This window comes from Girardinichthys multiradiatus, chromosome 4 (assembly GCF_021462225.1).
Source record: "Girardinichthys multiradiatus isolate DD_20200921_A chromosome 4, DD_fGirMul_XY1, whole genome shotgun sequence".
NCBI classification, from domain to species: domain Eukaryota; kingdom Metazoa; phylum Chordata; class Actinopteri; order Cyprinodontiformes; family Goodeidae; genus Girardinichthys; species Girardinichthys multiradiatus.
Window position 1 is genome coordinate 24,917,611 of NC_061797.1, and position 21,488 is coordinate 24,939,098.

The 21,488-nt window shown below is 41.6% G+C and overlaps 1 protein-coding gene across 5 annotated transcripts in view; it reads right to left on the reverse strand.

The window, feature by feature from the left end:
- apba2b (amyloid beta (A4) precursor protein-binding, family A, member 2b) overlaps positions 1-21,488 on the reverse strand; it is a 78,777-nt gene that overhangs the window by 7,089 nt on the left and 50,200 nt on the right. For 2 of the 5 annotated variants that reach the window (XM_047362856.1, XM_047362857.1), the window contains exons 7-10: positions 18,659-18,694; positions 5,194-5,280; positions 3,535-3,720; positions 1,731-1,910 (exon numbers count right to left, since the gene is read on the reverse strand). In XM_047362856.1, the coding sequence (XP_047218812.1) occupies positions 1,731-1,910; positions 3,535-3,720; positions 5,194-5,280; positions 18,659-18,694 (489 nt within the window). The remainder of the gene's footprint in view (positions 1-1,730; positions 1,911-3,534; positions 3,721-5,193; positions 5,281-18,658; positions 18,695-21,488) is intronic. The other 3 variants (XM_047362859.1, XM_047362858.1, XM_047362860.1) reach the window with 3 other exon arrangements.

The window sequence follows — 21,488 nt, forward strand, 5'->3', positions numbered from 1 at the left end:
ATTTAGCTATTTTGCAGCAAATAATGTGTCGTAACAGTTGGAAAAACGTAACAGATGAGAGAGAAAACTGAAAACTGACTGAAAAATATGACCCAAACAGAATATAAGATATCTCTGCAACACCTGGAGACTAAATTCAACTTTTCTGCATTCCTATAGACTCCAAGTACACAACTAAATATATTTAAAGGCTAAAAAAGTGGATTTTGCATGATAAATCCCCTTTAATTTAGCTTCCAAAATCCTTAGATGAAATGTTATTTTCTTTTTCCACATCTATATTGTTATTGGAATAATTAGCAGAAAATTATATGGTAAAAATTTAAGAACATATAACCTAGTTTTGCTCCCTAAGTCCTGTCTTCAAATTTCCACATATATCTTTCTTATGCTGGAATTTGTCCATATTTGTTTTAATTTGGTCATCGTTTTTTTTACTTCTTGTTCTTTTACCAGAACCCCTTTTTTGTACAATGAGGTTGTTTTGGCTTTTTATCAGACTTAGTCTACATCAAGGTTCTACCACCATTTATCACATCTGCCCTCTGCTCCTCTGTATATATAGTTGCTGTTTTTTAGTCCGTCAGAACCTCTGTTTTAGTACAGTTGTTGTTCCTGATCTTAGATTTCTGTTTGCTTCCGTAACCTGTCTGCTTCTCCCTGTATGTCTGCATTTTCATCCTTTAAAAACCACTTCCAAGAGTAATACATAACATGTGAAACTCCTTTTTGTATAAACGTCCTTGAGTTCAAAATAATTAGTTTTACAGATAACCACTTACATCACAAACTAATTGTATGCTACATCGTCGCTCCTCTCTCAGAGTGACTTAGAGGCTATTTAAAGGTTTCTTTGGGGACTCTCCTCTTACATTTTCTTACATTAAGTAATCTTAATATCATGAAATAACCACTTTCTTTTATCAATTGACATAATTATTATTTATCTGTAATTTTGTCTTCTCTTAAGTTAATTATATATTTTGTTTTATAGCACTTTTATTTGGACTTTTTCTCTCATCTCATATAAAACCTTTTTTGTTACTCTTGTTCTTTATGAAAAATGCTAATGCTAAGACTAACTGATTTAAATGCGGTAAGGTTCTTGAAGAAGACATTATGAAGCTGAATATTAATATTATTAAGGCAAGACATGGAAAATATGATACAACACTTCCTTTTTTGTATTTGTTAGAAGATGTCATCTCTATGCATCTTTCTTTTATTCTGTTGTGCTCTCTGTTGTATCCTGTTCCATTTCTTCTGACAGTCTGAAACGTCCAGAATAAACATGAAGCTCTAGGACAATTAATTATTCTTGGCACATTTAGGAGGGCTACAAAGCTATAATACTTCAAGACATCCCAGTTTCCCCATCATTACAAATGACTCATTTGACTCTAATAGAGCATGTGTGCCAGTGCAGCCTTCAGCTGAAAATTTTCATGGCTTCTAAATCTCCTAAAGCCTCCAGGACACAGAGGAGGAAATGCCTCAGCAGAAAGACCTGACATGCTCTGAGTGTATTTTTTTTACTGTAACATCTGCCTGTTTATCTGTTAAATTAGTTAACAGCTACAACAGTGCTGTGTTCCTCTAATGGCCCAGCAGCACCAGTGGGATTTGTGCTGCAGTTTGTAAAGTCTCAAAGCGTTTTTCTCTTGGTTTTGTTTTCCTACACAGATAAAAACACCAGCATGGAAAAATGGATGCACATCATGCAGACCGACCTCCTTGCAGTTTTCAGAGTTGGAGAAGTGAATGAGGTCATCATTGTACATTTCCTGTGTGTTGATGATGTCACTGTACTCCTTCTGACTCAGGTCCTCGGGGTTAATGCCGTTGGCTCTCAGGAACTCCTGGTAGGCCACACTGAAAGCCTGACCAATGGATTGAGCAATGAGCTGGGCCTAGTGACAGAAAGCAAAGACAAAATCATTATTTAAAACCCATAGTTTTGGCTCTGGCTATTTTGTTTTATTCACACTACTTTGCACATAAACATTGCTAGTCAGCGAGCAGGAAAGCATCCACTGGCAGCACTGGCCCTGGGGTGTGCCAACAATATGTTCACACATAAAATGAATTGATTTTTACTGTCCTAAGCTATTTGTTCTCATTGAGAGGTGACAGTTACTCATAAATACTCCTTACTTAGAAGGAGACAGAGTAAACAAAGACAACACTGAGGAAAATTGAATGTACGCAGTTAATTTTCTTTAAAATTATTAAATGATTTACAATAACATCCTATTAAATGTTAGCCAAAAGAGACAGACACAGCACTCAAAGTCTGCCTCCCCATATTTATTTTTCACCTTGCATTCCTCACGTATCGCAAGTAATAAATCCAAACTTTTTTTTTCTTTCTCCTTTCCTTAAACAGCAAAGATCACCTAACTTTGCTCAATCAGTGGTTGGTTCATTAATTTATATTCCAACTTTAAACAAGCATTCCTTTTTTATCACAGCTTGGCACTGCAAGTGTTACGTTCCCCTGATAAATGCAACTGTATCTTTATGGTCTTTGGTTAACTTTACCCATATACCTGCCCTGTCAGTGAGTACAGCTCAGCTTAATTCATTCAGCACATTCATTGGCTCTCTGTTCATTTTAGAATTGATTTTAAACTTTTATTGTTGACTGAACAGACAGCTGTCTGTATGCACTCTTGTAGTGTAAAGGCAGGCTTAAAAGTTATTGGGTGTAATAATAACATTTTCTTTTGCATGTAAGACAAGAATAATTGGAGGGTAGATGCAGCCAAAAGGGGAAGAGCTGAGTGGAATATCTTATTAGTTACACAGGTTGAACAGTGCATGTTACGGAAAGTATTCCTTTAATTGTGCAAACAGCACAATACCTCCTTTAGGTTTGAAGCTAGAAACAATACGTTGATTCTGCAAACACTGAAGACCTAAACTGCTTCAGTGAATTCATTTTGCACAAAAAACAAGATCAAAGAGTCTAAAACAGGAGACGGTGTGTGCAGCCAATGAAGCCACAACAGCAGAAACAGTTTCTAAACTGATGGATGAGTGGCTGAATACTTCCATTAAAACTCTGGCAGCAAAATTAGATGAAGAGGGGACAGATTGGAGTCCAGCCTTTATACCACTTGGCAGAGATAAACTGAGCTGCTGGCTCCTTGGTGCAACATTGTTCCTGTTGCCAAGTCTTCCGGAAGCTGCTTCAACAAGGCAAGCAGCAGCTCCGTGGGGTGAAAATAAATAAATTAAAAGAAATCAAACGTGCTCAGCCAGTTCTTATCAATGCAGATCACTGGGTCCCTCTAATCAGTTATTGTAAGGTGCGCAAAGATGTTTTTGAACTGCTGATAGTGGAATGTGATTACATTTGCTATAGTCAGGCTAAAGAAACCAGATCACGTTTTAAAGCAAAACTAAGGAAAAACATCTGAATATGTCGTAAGTGTGATACCGGAGTAAAAGAAACACAACACTTAGAAGGTTTGGTCTTGCAATGACTAACATGTCCCCCAAATCAGGACAGATTTGTTTTTAGTCACTTACATCCTCAGATTCAAAGACATGACATATCATCTTGTACTGCTTCTTTGCCTCAGGCGCTCCAGGTGTAGTCTCAATGCAGTCCTGGGAAGCTGTTCGAGGCATCCGCCGCCTCGCCATCAGCACTACGATGTTCCCGATGTCAGCAATGTAGGAGATAGTGCGCAGTGCATTGTCCATCATTGTTTCCTATGGGCATAGCAACCCAAATATCATGAGTTAAGCTCTGGCTCAATTTGTAAACTTAAACCTGAATATTTAAGGCAACAAACAGGTGCAAATACTGAACCCATCTTGGTGGGAATTAAATGCCTAATTCTTTTGTGTTGTTCTACCTTAATTCGTTTTTTATTCATTTTTGTTGAGTAAAGATTCCTTTTATGCACTTCAATTACTAGAATATACAGTATGTGCTAAAATTAGATAAAATATGATAACAATTAATATTACATTATATTAATTTATTTTCCTCAAAGCTGCATTATTCATGTGGACCAGAACATGTAAAAAATATAGCAGAATTTAAAAGTGTTGGATTTTTTTCAAGCTGCATAAACAGATCACAACTCAATAACCATTTGCTCTAAATTAGATTATCTGCAGATCGTGTTCATCTTATATTACATGCACAAAACCAAACAAAAAGCATGGGTTTATTCTATTATTACAGTGATATTTGTTTACTCAGCCTAACAATAGCCTTGTGTGATAAAGTAGATTGCATGAGGCATTACATTGTAATGTAATACCAATTTAGAGAAGAAACAGACTTCAATAATGTATGTTTGTACAGGGGAGGGTTTAGTTGTTTATGTTTTATGGTAACACGCCGAAGTTCTCTGTAGTTTTCTTCATTTCATTAACTCTGACAGTTTTATTATGTGAATCTAATAGATGCTGATTTTCCAGCCCACTTTTGATCTTGTTCTTATAATGAATCCAAATCGGGAACCACCCATGCAAGATGCATAATGCTTGCGACTGTAGAATACAAGTACATTTTTGGACTGAATTGATTTTGCGGAAGTGCCAGGACCAGAGGACACCAGATGGGAAAGGGGGGAAGACAGACACCGCATTGCAGCACGTTATTTTCTTTTTTTTTTCTTACGAAGAGGCTGCCCACACTCAAAATATCACACTCTGACAGCCAAACCAAGGATAAGACAAAAGTATTGCAAATGAATCATCTGCTGCTTCCATGTAATTTCTTTTTCACTTTTGCTGTGAGCACAAAACCAGGAAAACAGCTCTCAGAAAGCAGATTTTTCACTGAAGAGCTGTTTAATGTGTGGCTAACAGGCTGAAATATATTCTGCAAAGTTTCTGCATGGGTGGAAAAATGTTTTAGGGAACATCTGAGATAAGAAATTTGGCAGATAAATGCAACTTTTACTTTTCCAAACACTGATTTATCTGAACATCACAAAATGGCAGTGCTGCACAGATGTTTGCACACAATCTCAAAGGAAATTCTGGCTGTGACGTCTTGAGATTAGACAAATAATAGCCGGGGTTTCATAAGATGCAGCTGGCATCAGTGGCTAAGCTCCAGTTATTACAACTTCTGGGCCACTCAACGTTTCCTCACTTTTTAGTTGATGAAAAAACCGCTGAGTGCACCTTCAAGAAAAACAACTTTTATTCAACAGGAGTACTTACTTGTGTGTCTGCATTTAGGACTTTAATTCTCTGGGTAGAGATAAACAGATCGACCTCAGTCAGAGTCTGAGCATCTCCATCGGCATTCTGAAGGGACATACAAAAACAAGAGTTTTAGATTTAAATGCTAATGATCTTTGTGGATACCTCTGTTTGTGTCTGCATGCATGTTCAGTGTAGTGTCCAGGGACATGCTTGTCTGATGTACAAGTTTATGAGTGTAAAGGTGATGTGCAAGTAACAGGAAAAAAAAAAAAAAGGAAGCATTTCGGCAGTGATGTCCGCTTAGATCAGCTGTCCTGGCACCAGGATGGTGAGCTGGAGGAGAAACCAGAAACAGCTTAACACTAAGCCCTCACCAGCTGGCTGTTACACCAGTGAGAGCAGAACAAGCCGGCGTACATTTTGCTCTAATCACTGTGAGCTGCAGACTAATAAAATTATATTTGTTTTAGTTTAATTAAGACCGCATTTTGTATTTGAAATTAGGCAAGAGTGATAAAACATATGTCAGCAAAGTTTATCTGTTCATGTTAAAAATTGCAAGCTGTTTGTGTGGCCTCTTAAAGTCAGCTTTTTTAAATCCATTCCAAGTAAAGAAAAGTGGAAACTAGGACAGATTAGAAAAAGTTACAAACAGGTGTTGCTGGTTCATCTTTAAATGTAACCTAATTTAAGACTGCTTTTATTTTAGAAAAAGTGGGTTTTGCTTGCACACAAAGCTTGCAAATCTGAATCAGGGCATAGAAACAACTCATGTCTTATTTTAACGTAACAGTTATCAGCACTGCTGTTTAGTCTAGACTAAAAACCAACCTGTCCTTTGGATCACATGCAGCAATCTAAATGGATTGTTATCATTTTAACAGTAAAAAATATTTAATCTTCCAGGCGGTGCCTTATTTGACTAATGATTTTCACAGGTCTTTCTCCTCAGCTTTCCGTGACATTTCAGAATCAGAATCAGAATCAGCTTTATTGACAAGTTTCTACAAACTAGGAATTTGACTCCGGTACACTTTGCTCTCAATAATAAAGAATATCTTTTTTTAAATGTACATATATGTACAATTGACTTTACAATAGAATATGACGTGAGATCAGTCCAAATATGCATGGTGTTCTTCCACGTGGCTTTTTAAAGATCAGGATTAAAAACGTGAGGTATTAGCTGAGAGGAAGGATTTTCATATATTTATGTAGCAAGAAATAATCATGCATTTAGTCACAATTTACCAAAAAAAAACATGCATTTGTTTTTTCTCACATTTTTCCAAGAATAACTAAAGTGTTACTTACTTGTTTATTTCACTTTCTTTTATTCAACTCAATTCAAAAATAAAAATACTTTATTAATACTTTATTAAAGGCAAATTAAATGTTGTTGTAGCTAATATTATAAAGGTTTCATCAAAGAGCTGTTGTAGATGGTGATGGCTGTGGGCAGGAAGGACTGTCTGTCTTACAGCAGATCTGAAGAAGCCTCTGACTGAAGACATGAAGAAGATGCTCAGGGTTCTCCACAATGTTCTTCATTTTATGAAGAATCCTTCTTTGCACAATGATCTCCAGAGGTTCCAGAGGAGTCCCCAGAACATAGCCAGCCTTTTTTTATCATCTTGTTGAGCTTTTTAGGTCCCTGGCTCTGATGCTGCTTCCCCAGCAGATAAATTTATTTTATGATTTCACAAATCACTTGCTAACTTTACTTCTATATATGTTCTAAGAGGTTCTTAGATTTTCCATAATGACCTGCCAAACCTGTAAAGCTTCTGATTTTTTTAAGTGAAGCATTTAAAAAAGATAGCTAACTTTTATTTCTATTTTATAACTTTATTAACTTTAAACATATTTAAAGCAAGGGAATAAAAAGCGAGTCAGCAGTTTTTAGACTGCAAAATGTGTGCTTTTTTCCAATAATTTTCCATAATTAAATATAATATTTAACAAAATGTTATTTCTCTGTAATTTTTGATTATTTTCTTTGTACTAAAAGCTAGCAAGATGGTGTTGTCCGAGTGGTTATCCTGTTGCCTTTATCTGTGTGTTTCTGGTGGTTTACATGCACCTATGAAGGCACAACATTTGAAGTTGGTTTGTTGTTTTTTTCTGCTCTTTGGACTGTTTAACAGAGCTTTTGGGGACCAACTCAGTCAGGGCTCCATTGTTTACTCCAGTGAAGAGTTGATGGCCCTGAGCGACACAAGGATACTCCCACTCGAGAGACCACGCATCCCTGTGGAGATAAGTGGAAGAAAGCCAGGATGCAGAGCTGGAGTTAAGTGTCGTGAGAAAAAACGAAGGTATAACCCCGGTGTACCTTCCATCGTCATGGAAATCCTAAAATCGCTTCATGTGTTTCACAGAGATGTGGCTCAATAACAACACACAGGACCCTGCTATTGCACTGGACAGATTTCAGCACGCAATAACATAGAGGAGCACTGTGGACAACAGTAAGAGGGGTTGGGGTCTGGCGATGTACAGTACTGTGCAAAAGTTTTAGGCAGGTTTGAAAAGATGCTGTAAACAAAGAATGCTTTCAAAAATGGAAGTGGTAATAATTTATTTTCATCAATCAACAAAATGCAGTTAATGAACAAAAGAGAAATCTTAATTAAATAAATATATGGTGTGACCACCGTTTGCCTTCAAAACAGCATCAATTCTTCTAGGTACACTTGCACAAAGTTTTTGAAGGAACTCGGCTGGTAGGTTGTTCCAAACATCTTGGAGAACCAACCACAGATCTTCTGTGGATGTAGGCTTTCTCACATCCTTGTGTCTCTTCATGTCATCCCAAACACACTCCATGAGATCAGGGCTCTGTGGGGGGCTTACCATCACTTCCAGTAAGTCTTGTTCTTCTTTAGGCTGAAGACTCTTCTTAATGACTTTGGCTGTATGTTTGGGTTCGTTCACTTAGCATTTGTAAATTGATAAAAAATAAACAATCATCATTTATATTTCTGAAAACATTCTTTGTTTACAGCATTTGTCAAAAAACATTTGCACAGTACTGTATGTAAACAACATGTGGTGCATCCCTGGGCACATGCATGTGGAAGAGTAGCATTGCCTGCTAGCCATTGTAGGATCTCTGCTCCTCCCCTTCTGGTTGGTTCTGGCAGCTCATTGTCTGCAGCTGCAACGCATTCTCCTAATGAGCTCATGGGCTTCTTAAGGTAGCTGCTGATACAGACCTTTCCTGGAACATAACCTCAGTTATGTGGACTCCTGTCTGTCTGCCTATCCGTCTGCCTGCCTGTCGACCTGCCTATCTGCCTGCCAACATCTGGTAATACTCTCTCCCAAGGACTGCACTGTAAATATTCTCATCACCAGTACTCTCTCTCTCTCCTTGGATTCCTGGGTTTACCTCCTCCTCCTCTGGCTTCTGGACAACTCCAACTCAAGATTCCTTAAACAAAGTCTACAGTAGAAATAAACCTAATTTACCGTCTTATCCTGTGTGCTGAGTCTGTTTCATCCTCTGGTTTTGTTCTAATTCGACCATCTAAGCAATTCATGATAGTATGTTAAAGCCATCTAACATGTCGAAGAACAATTCAGATGATGAACAGACTTCCTTAAAGGAACGCCTACAATCTACTGAAACCATGCTTCAACAGCTACTGCAACAACAAAGGACTACGGATTCTCATCTCACAGAACTTGGTGGTATGATTCATGCTTTAAGCGAAATCATAACCAAACTCTCACCTGCCTCTTCCAATCATCCAACTCGTTTAGAGAATCCACAGCCACCCACAATTCTATCTTCTGGGATCCGAGAGCCTGACTTCCGTCCGTCTGAACTGTTTGATGGTAATCCTAATAACTTTGGTGGTTTTTCTCTCCAGTGTGAATTAGCATTTAGTCGTTCCCCCTCCCTTTTCCCTACTGCTGCCTCCAAGATTACTTATATTGTTACCTCGCTAAAGGGATCTGCTCTGCACTGGGCGTACGCCTATTTGGCATCTAACCCTGTTGAGTCTCTTAGTTATGCCATTTTTTTCAGTCACTTTAAGAGAGTCTTCGATCAACCACTCCAGCAGGAGGCAGCGGCTAAGAAGATACTCACCCTCAAACAGGGAAGGAGAGCGTTGGCTGAGTTTGCCATCGACTTCCGGGTGGCAGCGCAGGAGGTGGGTTGGGATGAAGCGGCACTCAAGGGTATTTTTGTTAATTCCCTTGCAGATCAAGTAAAGGACCAGTTGGTTTTGAGAGATGAACCCGAAAGACTGGATGAATTAATCAACCTATCGATCCGCATTGACAACCGTCTAAGAGAGAGACAAACAGAAAGAAACTACAATTCACAGTGGCAGCACTCTCTGGCGCCTCGAACCACTTTCCTCGACGCACCCACTTCCTCTTCAGAGGGATCTGTGGAACCGGAGCCGATGCAGATTGGTCACACTCGACTCTCCCCAGAGGAACGACAACGCCGCTTTGAGGGTGGTCTTTGCCTATATTGTGGACAAGGAGGACATTTTATCACAAGATGCCCCAAGAAGGGAAAAGAGAGGGCTCGTCAATAGGTCAGAGGACTTTGATGAGCATATCCCATTCTTCCCCTGTCTCTCGTCTGTGTTTTCCGGTCACTATTATTGTTGGCCAAGAGAAGTTTCCTGTTGACACTTTTATTGATTCTGGTGCTGAACAGAATCTTATTTCCTCGGATCTGGTTGATAAACTTCAAATACCCTCTCAGTCTCTCAACCATTCCCTTTCTGTCACTGGCATCACTGGTCAAACCATGTCTCAAGTGAGATTTAAAGTGCCTCAGCTTCACATCATCACCTCTGGTAACCATCATGAATGGGGTGAGTTCTTTGTTGTCTCTTCCATCTCTCCACAATAAGTTTTGGGGTTTCCCTGGTTGCAGAAACATAATCCCGTTATTAATTGGGTGGAGGGCAGAGTAGAGAGATGGAGTAATCTCTGTCTCCAGAACTGCTTAAGAACTGCTGTCTCTCACTCTATCAAACAACTCAAACCTTCTGAGCCTGTTGATCTGTCCAAAGTTCCACCTGAATACCACAATCTCGCACCTGTGTTTAGCAAACAAGGGGCTCTTTCTTTACCTCTGCATTGCCCCTATGACTGCCCTATTGATCTCCTCCCAGGCGCTCCGCTACCATCCAGCAGACTCTTTAAACTCACCGGACCCAAGAGAAGGGTCATGAAAGAGTACATTGAGGATTCTTTAGCATCTGGGATCATTCGTCCGTCTACCTCCCCTGTTGGCGCCGGATTCTTCTTCGTGGGTAAGAAGGACGGCACATTAAGACCTTGTATTGATTATAGAGGATTGAATCAAATCACTATTAAAAATAAATACCCACTGCCACTTATTGATTCCATACATGAACAATTACATTCTGCCAAGATCTTCACTAAACTCGACCTGCGCAATGCTTACCATTTGGTCCGGATCCGAGAGGGTGATGAGTGGAAAACATCTTTCAAAACCCCCCTAGGACATTTTGAGTATTTGGTTATGCCTTTCGGGTTGACTAATGCACCCGCTGTTTTCCAGGCTCTTATTAATGATGTTCTTCGTGACTTTCTCAACCTCTTTGTTTTTGTTTATCTGGATGACATTTAGATTTTTTCCCAGGACATAGAACAACATCGCCAGCATGTCAGAACAGTTCTCCAGAGGCTTTTTGAGAATCAACTCTTTGTTAAAGCCGAAAAGTGCGAATTCAGTGTCACATCTGCGTCTTTTTTGGGTTTTATTTTTGAGGCAGGCAGGTACAGAACTGATCCCGAGAAAACCAAGGCAGTGGCAGAATGGCCTACTCCAACTGATCGCAGGCAACTTCAAAGGTTCTTGGGATTTGCAAATTTTTATTGGAGGTTTATAAGGAACTACAGCCAGGTCACTGCACCTCTCACTCAACTCACCTCCTCTCTGAAAATGTTCCATTGGACTCCTGAGGCAGAAAGGGCATTTGGGGAATTAAAGACTCTACAGGTCCTTCTCAAAATATTAGCATATTTTGATAAAGTTAATTATTTTCCATAATGTCATGATGAAAATTTAACATTCATATATTTTAGATTAATTTCACACTAACTGAAATATTTAAGGTCTTTTATTGTCTTAATATGGATGATTTTGGCATACAGCTCATGAAAACCCCAAATTTCTATCTCACAAAATTAGCATATCATTAAAAGGGTCTCTAAACGAGCTATGAACCTAATCATCTGATTCAACGAGTTAACTCTAAACACCTGCAAAAGATTCCTGAGGCCTTTAAAACTCCCAGCCTGGTTCATCACTCAAAACCCCAATCATGGGTAAGACTGCCGACCTGACTGCTGTCCAGAAGGCCACTATTGACACCCTCAAGCAAGAGGGTAAGACACAGAAAGAAATTTCTGAACGAATAGGCTGTTCCCAGAGTGCTGTATCAAGGCACCTCAGTGGGAAGTCTGTGGGAAGGAAAAAGTGTGGCAGAAAACGCTGCACAATGAGAAGAGGTGACCGGACCCTGAGGAAGATTGTGGAGAAGGGCCGATTCCAGACCTTGGGGGACCTGCGGAAGCAGTGGACTGAGTCTGGAGTAGAAACATCCAGAGCCACCGTGCACAGGCGTGTGCAGGAAATGGGCTACAGGTGCCGCATTCCCCAGGTCAAGCCACTTTTGAACCAGAAACAGCGGCAGAAGCGCCTGACCTGGGCTACAGAGAAGCAGCACTGGACTGTTGCTCAGTGGTCCAAAGTACTTTTTTCGGATGAAAGCTAATTCTGCATGTCTTTTGGAAATCAAGGTGCCAGAGTCTGGAGGAAGACTGGGGAGAAGGAAATGCCAAAATGCCAGAAGTCCAGTGTCAAGTACCCACAGTCAGTGAAGGTCTGGGGTGCCGTGTCATCTGCTGGTGTTGGTCCACTGTGTTTTATCAAGGGCAGGGTCAATGCAGCTAGCTATCAGGAGATTTTGGAGCACTTCATGCTTCCATCTGCTGAAAAGCTTTATGGAGATGAAGATTTCATTTTTCAGCACGACCTGGCACCTGCTCACAGTGCCAAAACCACTGGTAAATGGTTTACTGACCATGGTATCACTCTGCTCAATTGGCCTGCCAACTCTCCTGACTTGAACCCCATAGAGAATCTGTGGGATATTGTGAAGAGAACGTTGAGAGACTCAAGACCCAACACTCTGGATGAGCTAAAGGCTGCTATCGAAGCATCCTGGGCCTCCATAAGACCTCAGCAGTGCCACAGGCTGATTGCCTCCATGCCACACCGCATTGAAGCAGTCATTTCTGCCAAAGGATTCCCGACCAAGTATTGAGTGCATAACTGTACATGATTATTTGAAGATTGACGTTTTTTGTATTAAAAACACTTTTCTTTTATTGGCTGGATGAAATATGCTAATTTTGTGAGATAGGAATTTTGGGTTTTCATGAGCTGTATGCCAAAATCATCCATATTAAGACAATAAAAGACCTGAAATATTTCAGTTAGTGTGCAATAAATCTAAAATATATGAGTGTTAAATTTTCATCATGACATTATGGAAAATAATGAACTTTATCACAATATGCTAATATTATGAGAAGAACCTGTATTTTCTTCAGCACCCATATTGACCCATCCTGTTCCATGTGCACAATTTATTGTAGAGGTTGATGCTTCTGACATTGGAGTAGGGGCTATTCTATCTCAACGGTCTCCTCTGGATGATAAGGTACATCCTTGTTCCTATTTTTCTCGTCGCTTGTCTCCAGCAGAGCAAAATTATGATGTGGGCAACCGTGAACTGTTAGCCATCAAGTTGGTGCTTGAGGAATGGCGGCATTGGTTAGAGGGTACTGAAGTCCCTTTTCTCATTTGGACTGATCATTAGAACCTCTCCTACATTCAAAATGCCAAGAGACTTAACCCCAGACAAGCCCGTTGGTCTCTGTTTTTTGCTCGTTTTCATTTTTCTATCTCCTACAGACCCGGTTCCAAGAACATTAAGCCTGACGCTCTCTCTCGCCAGTTCTCTCATTCTGACCAACTCAAGACTGAAGCTTCCATCCTACCGGATTCTTGTATTGTGGGCGCCCTCACCTGGGCCATTGAAAAGGACATCAGGGAGGCACAGAGGTCCGAACCTGACCCAGGTACTGGCCCAGTGGGCAAGCTGTTCGTTCCCAACTCTGTCGTCAATAAAGTTCTGGATTGGGTGCACAACAATAAAATGACTTGTCATCCAAGGTTTTTCTGGTGGCCGACTATGAACCTCAACATTAAAGATTTTGTTGCAGCTTGTCCCACATGTGCTCAAAACAAGAACACTAATCAACCCCCTGCTGGTCTTCTTCAACCTCTGCCCACCCCTAGCCGCCCCTGGTCCCACATTTCCATTGATTTCATCACTGGTCTCCCGCCATCTGACGGTAACACAGTCATCCTTACTGTTGTTGACAGATTCTCTAAAACAGCCCATTTTGTTCCTTTACCCAAGCTTCCGTCTGCATTGGAGACTGCCCAACTCCTGGTTCTCCACGTTTTCCGCATCCATGGCATACCTTTGGACATTGTTTCTGACCGAGGCCCGCAGTTCATCTCGCAAGTTTGGAAGGAGTTTTGCAAAGCTCTAGGTGCCTCCGTTCGTCTTTTGTCTGGATACCACCCCCAATCTAATGGACAGACAGAAAGATGCAACCAGGAACTTGAAGTCGCCTTGAGGTGCGTAATAAATGACAACCCCTCTTCTTGGTGCAAACATCTCACATGGATCGAATATGCTCACAACACACATACTTCCTCTGCTACTGGTTTGTCCCCCTTTGAGGCTTCACTGGGCTATCTACCCCCGCTGTTTCCCAGTGTTGAATGTGACATCCTGGTCCCCTCTTTTCAGCATTATGTTTCCAGGTGTCGTAGGATCTGGCAACAGACCAGGAGGACCCTCCTACGCACCCTGGAACAAAATAAGAAGTTCACTAACCGTCACCGTTCTGCTGCACCTGTCTACCGCATCAATCAGAGAGTCTGGCTTTCCACCAGGAATATTAAATTAAAAGATACTTCTAGAAAGTTGGCCCCCCGTTTCATTGGCCCTTTTCTCATCGAGAGGATCATCAACCCATCTGCGGTGAGACTCAAACTACCATCTTCCATGCACATTCACCCTACTTTCCATGTTTCCCAGATCAAGCCAGTCTCGGAAAGCCCCCTGAGTCCTCTCACCAAGCCCCCTCCTCCTGCTCGACTCATTGATGACCACCCTGCATGTACGGTCAATCGTATCCTGGATGTTCGGCGTAGGGGGTGTGGTTTTCAATATCTTGTGGATTGGGCAGGATATGGACCTGAAGAGAGAACCTGGGTTCCCCGTTCTCACATCCTGGACCCTGCTCTCATCACGTCCTTTTACAAACGCCATCCTGAAAAGCGTTCTGGATTGCCTGGAGGCAATCGTTGAGAGGAGGGTGCTGTAGGATCTCTGCTCCTCCCCTTCTGGTTGGTTCTGGCAGCTCATTGTCTGCAGCTGCAACGCATTCTCCTAATGAGCTCATGGGCTTCTTAAGGTAGCTGCTGATACAGACCTTTGCTGGAACATAACCTCAGTTATGTGGACTCCTGTCTGTCTGCCTATCCGTCTGCCTGCCTGTCGACCTGCCTATCTGCCTACCTGCCTGCCAACATCTGGTAATACTCTCTCCTAAGGACTGCACTGTAAATATTCTCATCACCAGTACTCTCTCTCTCTCTCTCCTTGGATTCCTGGGTTTACCTCCTCCTCCTCTGGCTTCTGGACAACTCCAACTCAAGATTCCTTAAACAAAGTCTACAGTAGAAATAAACCTAATTTACCATCTTATCCTGTGTGCTGAGTCTGTTTCATCCTCTGGCCATACTACTTTCCCTGGGATTGTGTTAATTGCTTACATTCCCATCAGACGATGCTGCTGCAGCCTGTGAGCTCCTTCACACAGTAATGTCACAGCTGCGGACATTACATCCCCAAACCCTCCTCCTCAACTCAGGAGATTTCAATCACGCCTTTTTTCCACCGATCTCCCAACTTTAAAACAGTATATAAAACGCCATGTCAGAGACAACAGAATGCTGTAGTTGCTGTATGTAAATCAAGGATGCATACATCTCCACCTTCCACTTGAACCATATACCCATGGTGAATCTTCAACGCCTCGCCAAATGGTATGTCAAGACATGGACTGATAAAGCCAGCCTGGCTTTAAAGAACTGTTTCTAGCCTACTGACTGGGATGTGCTGTACGGCTTACATTGGGCAACATTACTATCTGTGTCACAGACTATATAAACTTCTGTGTGGAGAACACTGTGCCTACCAGAAGAAGTGTTTCTCCAATAATAAACCCTGGGCCACCACTTATCTTAAAGCACTGCTGAACAAGAAGAAGCAGGCTTTCAGATCAGGGGACAGAGGAATCGAAAAGGGTCCAGAGGGAATTCAAGGTGGAAATCAGAAGAGGCAAGGACAGCTACAGGAGAATGCTGGAAAAGTGCCTCCAAAAGAACAATGCCAGTGAGGTGTGAAGAAGCCTATAGCCCATCTCAGGCCACAATAAGGACAGTGGGAGGGTGCCTGAGTCTGAGGGACTGGGTAAATAAACTGAATCTGTTGATGCAGATTTGACTCTGCACCTGTCCCCTCCTCTTCCTCACTCCAAAACAATGACCTGCTGATACACACCACCTCCTCCTCCTGTGGCCTGGCACCATCAGCTGCACCTTTCCCCACCCGCTCCCTTTTCAGGCGGCCTCACCCTCCTCCACTCCAGCACTCTATATAACGTCTGACAATGTGAAAAGACAACTGAGAGAGAAAAAGGTTCAAAAGGCGGCTGGACCTGGGTATGAGCCCCAGACTACTCAGGGACAGTGCATTCCTACTTGGTGATTTACTGCAGTACATCTTTAACCTGAGCTTCAGAATAAGAATCTGAATTCTTTATTTGTCATTGCTCCACATGGGTGCAACGAAATTTCCAAAAACAGAACAAAACAGTGCAGGCAAGTAGTACAAATTAAAGAAAATAAATATTAAAAAGTTAAAAAAGTTATAAAGTTATAAAAAGTTATAAAAAAAGGACTGTGCAGGTGGAAAAAATATATGTACAAGAATATTTACAGGTTGTTCCAGTATTGCACATGAGGTAGCTTCAGTTTGAAGAAGGTGTTTGCCCCATGGAAGACCTCCTGTGTAGTTCTAGTCCCCAAAACTGCGTACCCGTGGGAGCCAAACCACTTCAGGCCAGTTGCCCTCACCTCTCACCTGACAATGGAGAGGACTGTTTTAAAACACCTTTGGTCCCTGACGAGCTCTGAACTGGACACCCTTCAGTTTGCATATCATCCAGGGAGGGGGCTGTCATCTACATGCTTCAATGGGCCTTTTCACACCTGGACCATCCTGGGAGCACTGTAAAGGTAATGTTTTTTGACTTCTCCTGTGTTTTCAACACCATCCAGCCTTTACTGCTGAGGGTGAAGCTGCACGACGTGGGAGTTGACAGTTCTCTCGCTGCATGGACCACAAACTATTTTACAGATAGACCACATCATATGAGGCTTTGCAGCTGTGTTTCAGATGTGGTAGTCTGCAGCACAGAGGCTCCTTAGGGAACTGTACTCTCGTCTTTCCTTCTCAATCTCTACATCTCAGACTTCAGACACAACACCGCCAGCTGTCACCTCCAGAAGTTCTCTAATTACACGGCCATTGTGAGCCGTGACTCTGGCACGATCTGGAGTACAGGGAGGTCAACACCGACTTTGTTGGATGGTGTGCATGGACCCATCTGCACATCAACATCAACCAGACTAAAGAGACTAACTTTTATAGGAAGGTCACTCCTACTCCACCACTGAACATCCAGGGCTTGAATATTGAAACTATGGCAAAGTATAGACACCTGGGTGTTTACCTCAACAATAAGCTGGACTGACCCACACACACCAACAAGAAGGGCCAGAGTCGCCTCCACCTTTTGAGAAGACTCAGGTCCTTTAATGTATGTAGGGCTCTGTTCAGGACATTCCACAACACTGTGATAGCCCTAACCCTAACCTCTGCGGTGTTCTACACTGTGGTCTGCTGTAGGGGCGGCTGCACAGAGTGGGACTAGACAAGCTAGTCAGGAGGCCCAGTTCAGCTGTGGCCTGTCCCCTGGACTCTACAGTGGAGCTACTTCAGCAGCAGGTTGTGGCTGCCACAGTAAAGAAAGGAACACTTCAGAAGGTCTTTCCTCCCATCAGCATTAAGACTCTACAATAAAAACCTATAAAGTCAGTGCACGCCGGTGGCGCAGGAGAAAAATGCGTGACCCATATTAAGAGGCTTCAGTCCTCGACTCAGCTGTCGCGGGTTAGACTCCTGGCCCAGGCAACCTTTGCTGCATGTCTTCCCCCTCTCTCTACCCCTTTCCTATTAGCTTATTAGCTTACATTGAGAAAAATAAAAGCTGGTAGTGCCGTAAAAAAAACAATAAACTATAAATTTACAATACTACAAATACATATATTTTTCCTCATTTATACAGTATCTCTTTTTTCTATGAAAATAGTGTTAATTTTCTTTAAATTGGCTTCCTAGATGTGCAATTTTGACTATCTTGCTGCTGTGACAGTTTAAATTATCTATTGGGGAAAATAAACATTAAGGCCAACAAAGCAAAGCAGTGAGATGAAGCTTTCACACATAACTAAGTGGTCATACAAAACTATGAACAGTTACAGAAAATCTGTTCAGTTGGATCAGTAAACTTTTTAAAAAAGCTCTTGTTGAATCTGATTTAAAACTTCTGTTTGACTACAGCAACATTTGTGGGAGTTTTATGTACTATGAAGGTGATGGGTAAATTGTTCTGCTGTTGAAGCCTGATGCACTGTAGAAAAAAGGATTGTGGAGTAAAACAGGTAAAACTGAACTCTTGGACTCTCAAATAGCAGAGCAAGGTGTGGATCAACCATGCTGGCAACGTGCTTCAGAGAATATTTTACTTGCGGACAGCAGAATAGTCTCATTCCCAGTGAATTCCAGAAGCAACATCACAAAGCCTATTTGGATGCTGAGTCTGGAGCGACTGCATAGAGTTGTGTCCTGTTTCTCATACTATGTGGTCACACTTGTTGGATGTCACTCTTTGGTTTGCCATAATAGTGAAATTAAGGCCTGTAATCAATTTCAAACATTTTTTATCAAAATATTTAGCAGACAAGACTCTGAAGTTTTTATAGGAATCCCAGACTCGATAGCAACAGCACCTTTACACTCAGCAGAATGCATAAAACAAACATGGACAAAAATTGTTGATCTCTGTGCAACAATTTTTTATAAGGCCTAAGAGAGAGATGAGCGAGGACACACAGACAAGCAAAAGTTCAATGTAAAAGAAAAAGGTAAGAGTGGAAGGAGAGTGACCAGAGGCTCTTCCTTTTGCTCTGTTTGTTACACACCGCCTTCTTCTTGATTTTGGCAGCCTTCTGAACCCTCTGGCAGGAAGGCAGGCAGGTAGGCAGGAAGCAGGCAGGCGTTGGGACGGGACAAGGTCAGCAGATACAGGAGCACAAAAAACAGGAGGAAGAGCAGGAGGACATAAAGAAGGATTATAAAGAAAATACGAGTGAGACAGTAAAGCCCCAAACCACATGTTGTTCTAGCAAAACGGAGCGTGACAGAGACAGAGGAGCTGTGTATGACTGTGTTGAGCATGTGTGGGTGTGAGATTTGCACAGCACAGTGTTGATTATCACATACAAATCAAAACAGTAATTACACAGGATGATAATTGCTTCTTCTCTTGTAAACACATATTAAAAACAAGGAGCTATAAATAGAAACTGGTTCCAAATTGTGACAATGTTCTGTCTGATTGGTTTCAGCAACTGCAGGTGTTTTAATTCATTTCCCGTTTTATTGTCAAATAATTTCCCAACAAACAAGCGGGACAAATGGGAAAGCACCATTTCCAAATCAAATAAAGGCACTAAGTTTAAATTTCAAAATACTTTCTTCAATGGACTCAGCTTGTAGACGTCAATGTCAGAGTCTGAATAGTAGCAGCCCAGCAGGACAGCAATCAGCATCAGATACAGGTCCTTCTCAAAAAATTAGCATATTGTGATAAAGTTCATTATTTTCCATAATATCATGATGTAAATTTAACATTCATATATTTTAGATTCATTGCACACTAACTGAAATATTTCAGGTCTTTTATTGTCTTAATACGGATGATTTTGGCATACAGCTCATGAAAACCCAAAATTTCTATCTCACAAAATTAGCATATCATTAAAAGGGTCTCTAAACGAGCTATGAACCTAATCATCTGATTCAACGAGTTAACTCTAAACACCTGCAAAAGATTCCTGAGGCCTTTAAAACTCCCAGCCTGGTTCATCACTCAAAACTCCAATCATGAGAAAGACTGCCGGCCTGACTGCTGTCCAGAAGGCCACTATTGACACCCTCAAGCAAGAGGGTAAGACACAGAAAGAAATTTCTGAACGAATAGGCTGTCCCCAGAGTGCTGTATCAAGGCACCTCAGTGGGAAGTCTGTGGGAAGGAAAAAGTGTGGCAGAAAACGCTGCACAACGAGAAGAGGTGACCGGACCCTGAGGAAGATTGTGGAGAAGGGCCGATTCCAGACCTTGGGGGACCTGCGGAAGCAGTGGACTGAGTCTGGAGTAGAAACATCCAGAGCCACCGTGCACAGGCGTGTGCAGGAAATGGGCTACAGGTGCCGAATTCCCCAGGTCAAGCCACCTTTGAACCAGAAACAGCGGCGGAAGCGCCTGACCTGGGCTACAGAGAAGCAGCACTGGACTGTTGCTCAGTGGTCCAAAATACTTTTTTTGGATGAAAGCAAATTCTGCATGTCATTCGGAAATCAAGGTGCCAGAGTCTGGAGGAAGACTGGGGAGAAGGAAATGCCAAAATGCCAGAAGTCCAGTGTCAAGTACCCACAGTCAGTGATGGTCTGGGGTGCCGTGTCAGCTGCTGGTGTTGGTCCACTGTGTTTTATCAAGGGCAGGGTCAATGCAGCTAGCTATCAGGAGATTTTGGAGCACTTCATGCTTCCATCTGCTGAAAAGCTTTATGGAGATGAAGATTTCATTTTTCAGCACGACCTGGCACCTGCTCACAGTGCCAAAACCACTGGTAAATGGTTTACTGACCATGGTATCACTATGCTCAATTGGCCTGCCAACTCTCCTGACCTGAACCCCATAGAGAATCTGTGGGATATTGTGAAGAGAACGTTGAGAGACTCAAGACCCAACACTCTGGATGAGCTAAAGGCCGCTATCGAAGCATCCTGGGCCTCCATAAGACCTCAGCAGTGCCACAGGCTGATTGCCTCCATGCCACGCCGCATTGAAGCAGTCATTTCTGCCAAAGGATTCCCGACCAAGTATTGAGTGCATAACTGTACATGATTATTTGAAGGCTGACGTTTTTTGTATTAAAAACACTTTTCTTTTATTGGTCGGATGAAATATGCTAATTTTGTGAGATAGGAATTTTGGGTTTTCATGAGCTGTATGCCAAAATCATCCGTATTAAGACAATGAAAGACCTGAAATATTTCAGTTAGTGTGCAATGAATCTAAAATATATGAATATTAAATTTTCATCATTACATTATAGAAAATAATGAACTTTATCACAATATGCAAATGTTTTGAGAAGGACCTGGACAGAACAAAAACAGATTATGTAGTGAAAGGATTTACTCGATGCTATGGGTTTGTTTCTTTTGGCTGCATCGGAAACATGGTGCAACAAAACAGACTGAGGGCACTTAGAAACTAATGTGCGTCTGACTAGTTTACGAATAATGTTGTTAAAGTAGTGGCCCCTACAGTCTTTGATCTTTTTAAAAATAAGTTTGTAATGTTTTACTATCCTTCTAGCCGAGGTTCAAGCTGGGCTGCTAACCCTCTGTCTATCTACAGGGCCTTGCAAAAGCATTCATACACCTTCAATGCTTTTGCACATTTGTCACATTAGAACCACAAGGTTTAGTGCATTTTATTGGGACTTTATGTGACAGATCAACACAAGGTAGTGTATAATTGTAAGGTGAAAGAAAAATTATACATAGATTTAAATTAGTTTTACAAAAAGAATGCAAAGTGCGGTGTGCATTTATATTTTGCAACTTTACTCTGATACTGGGATATACAATCCAAATGACTAAATTAGCAAAAGAAGCCCTCTTCTGTGTCATGTAATCTTAGTATAAAAACACGTGTTCTATAAAAGTGTGTTAGAGAACA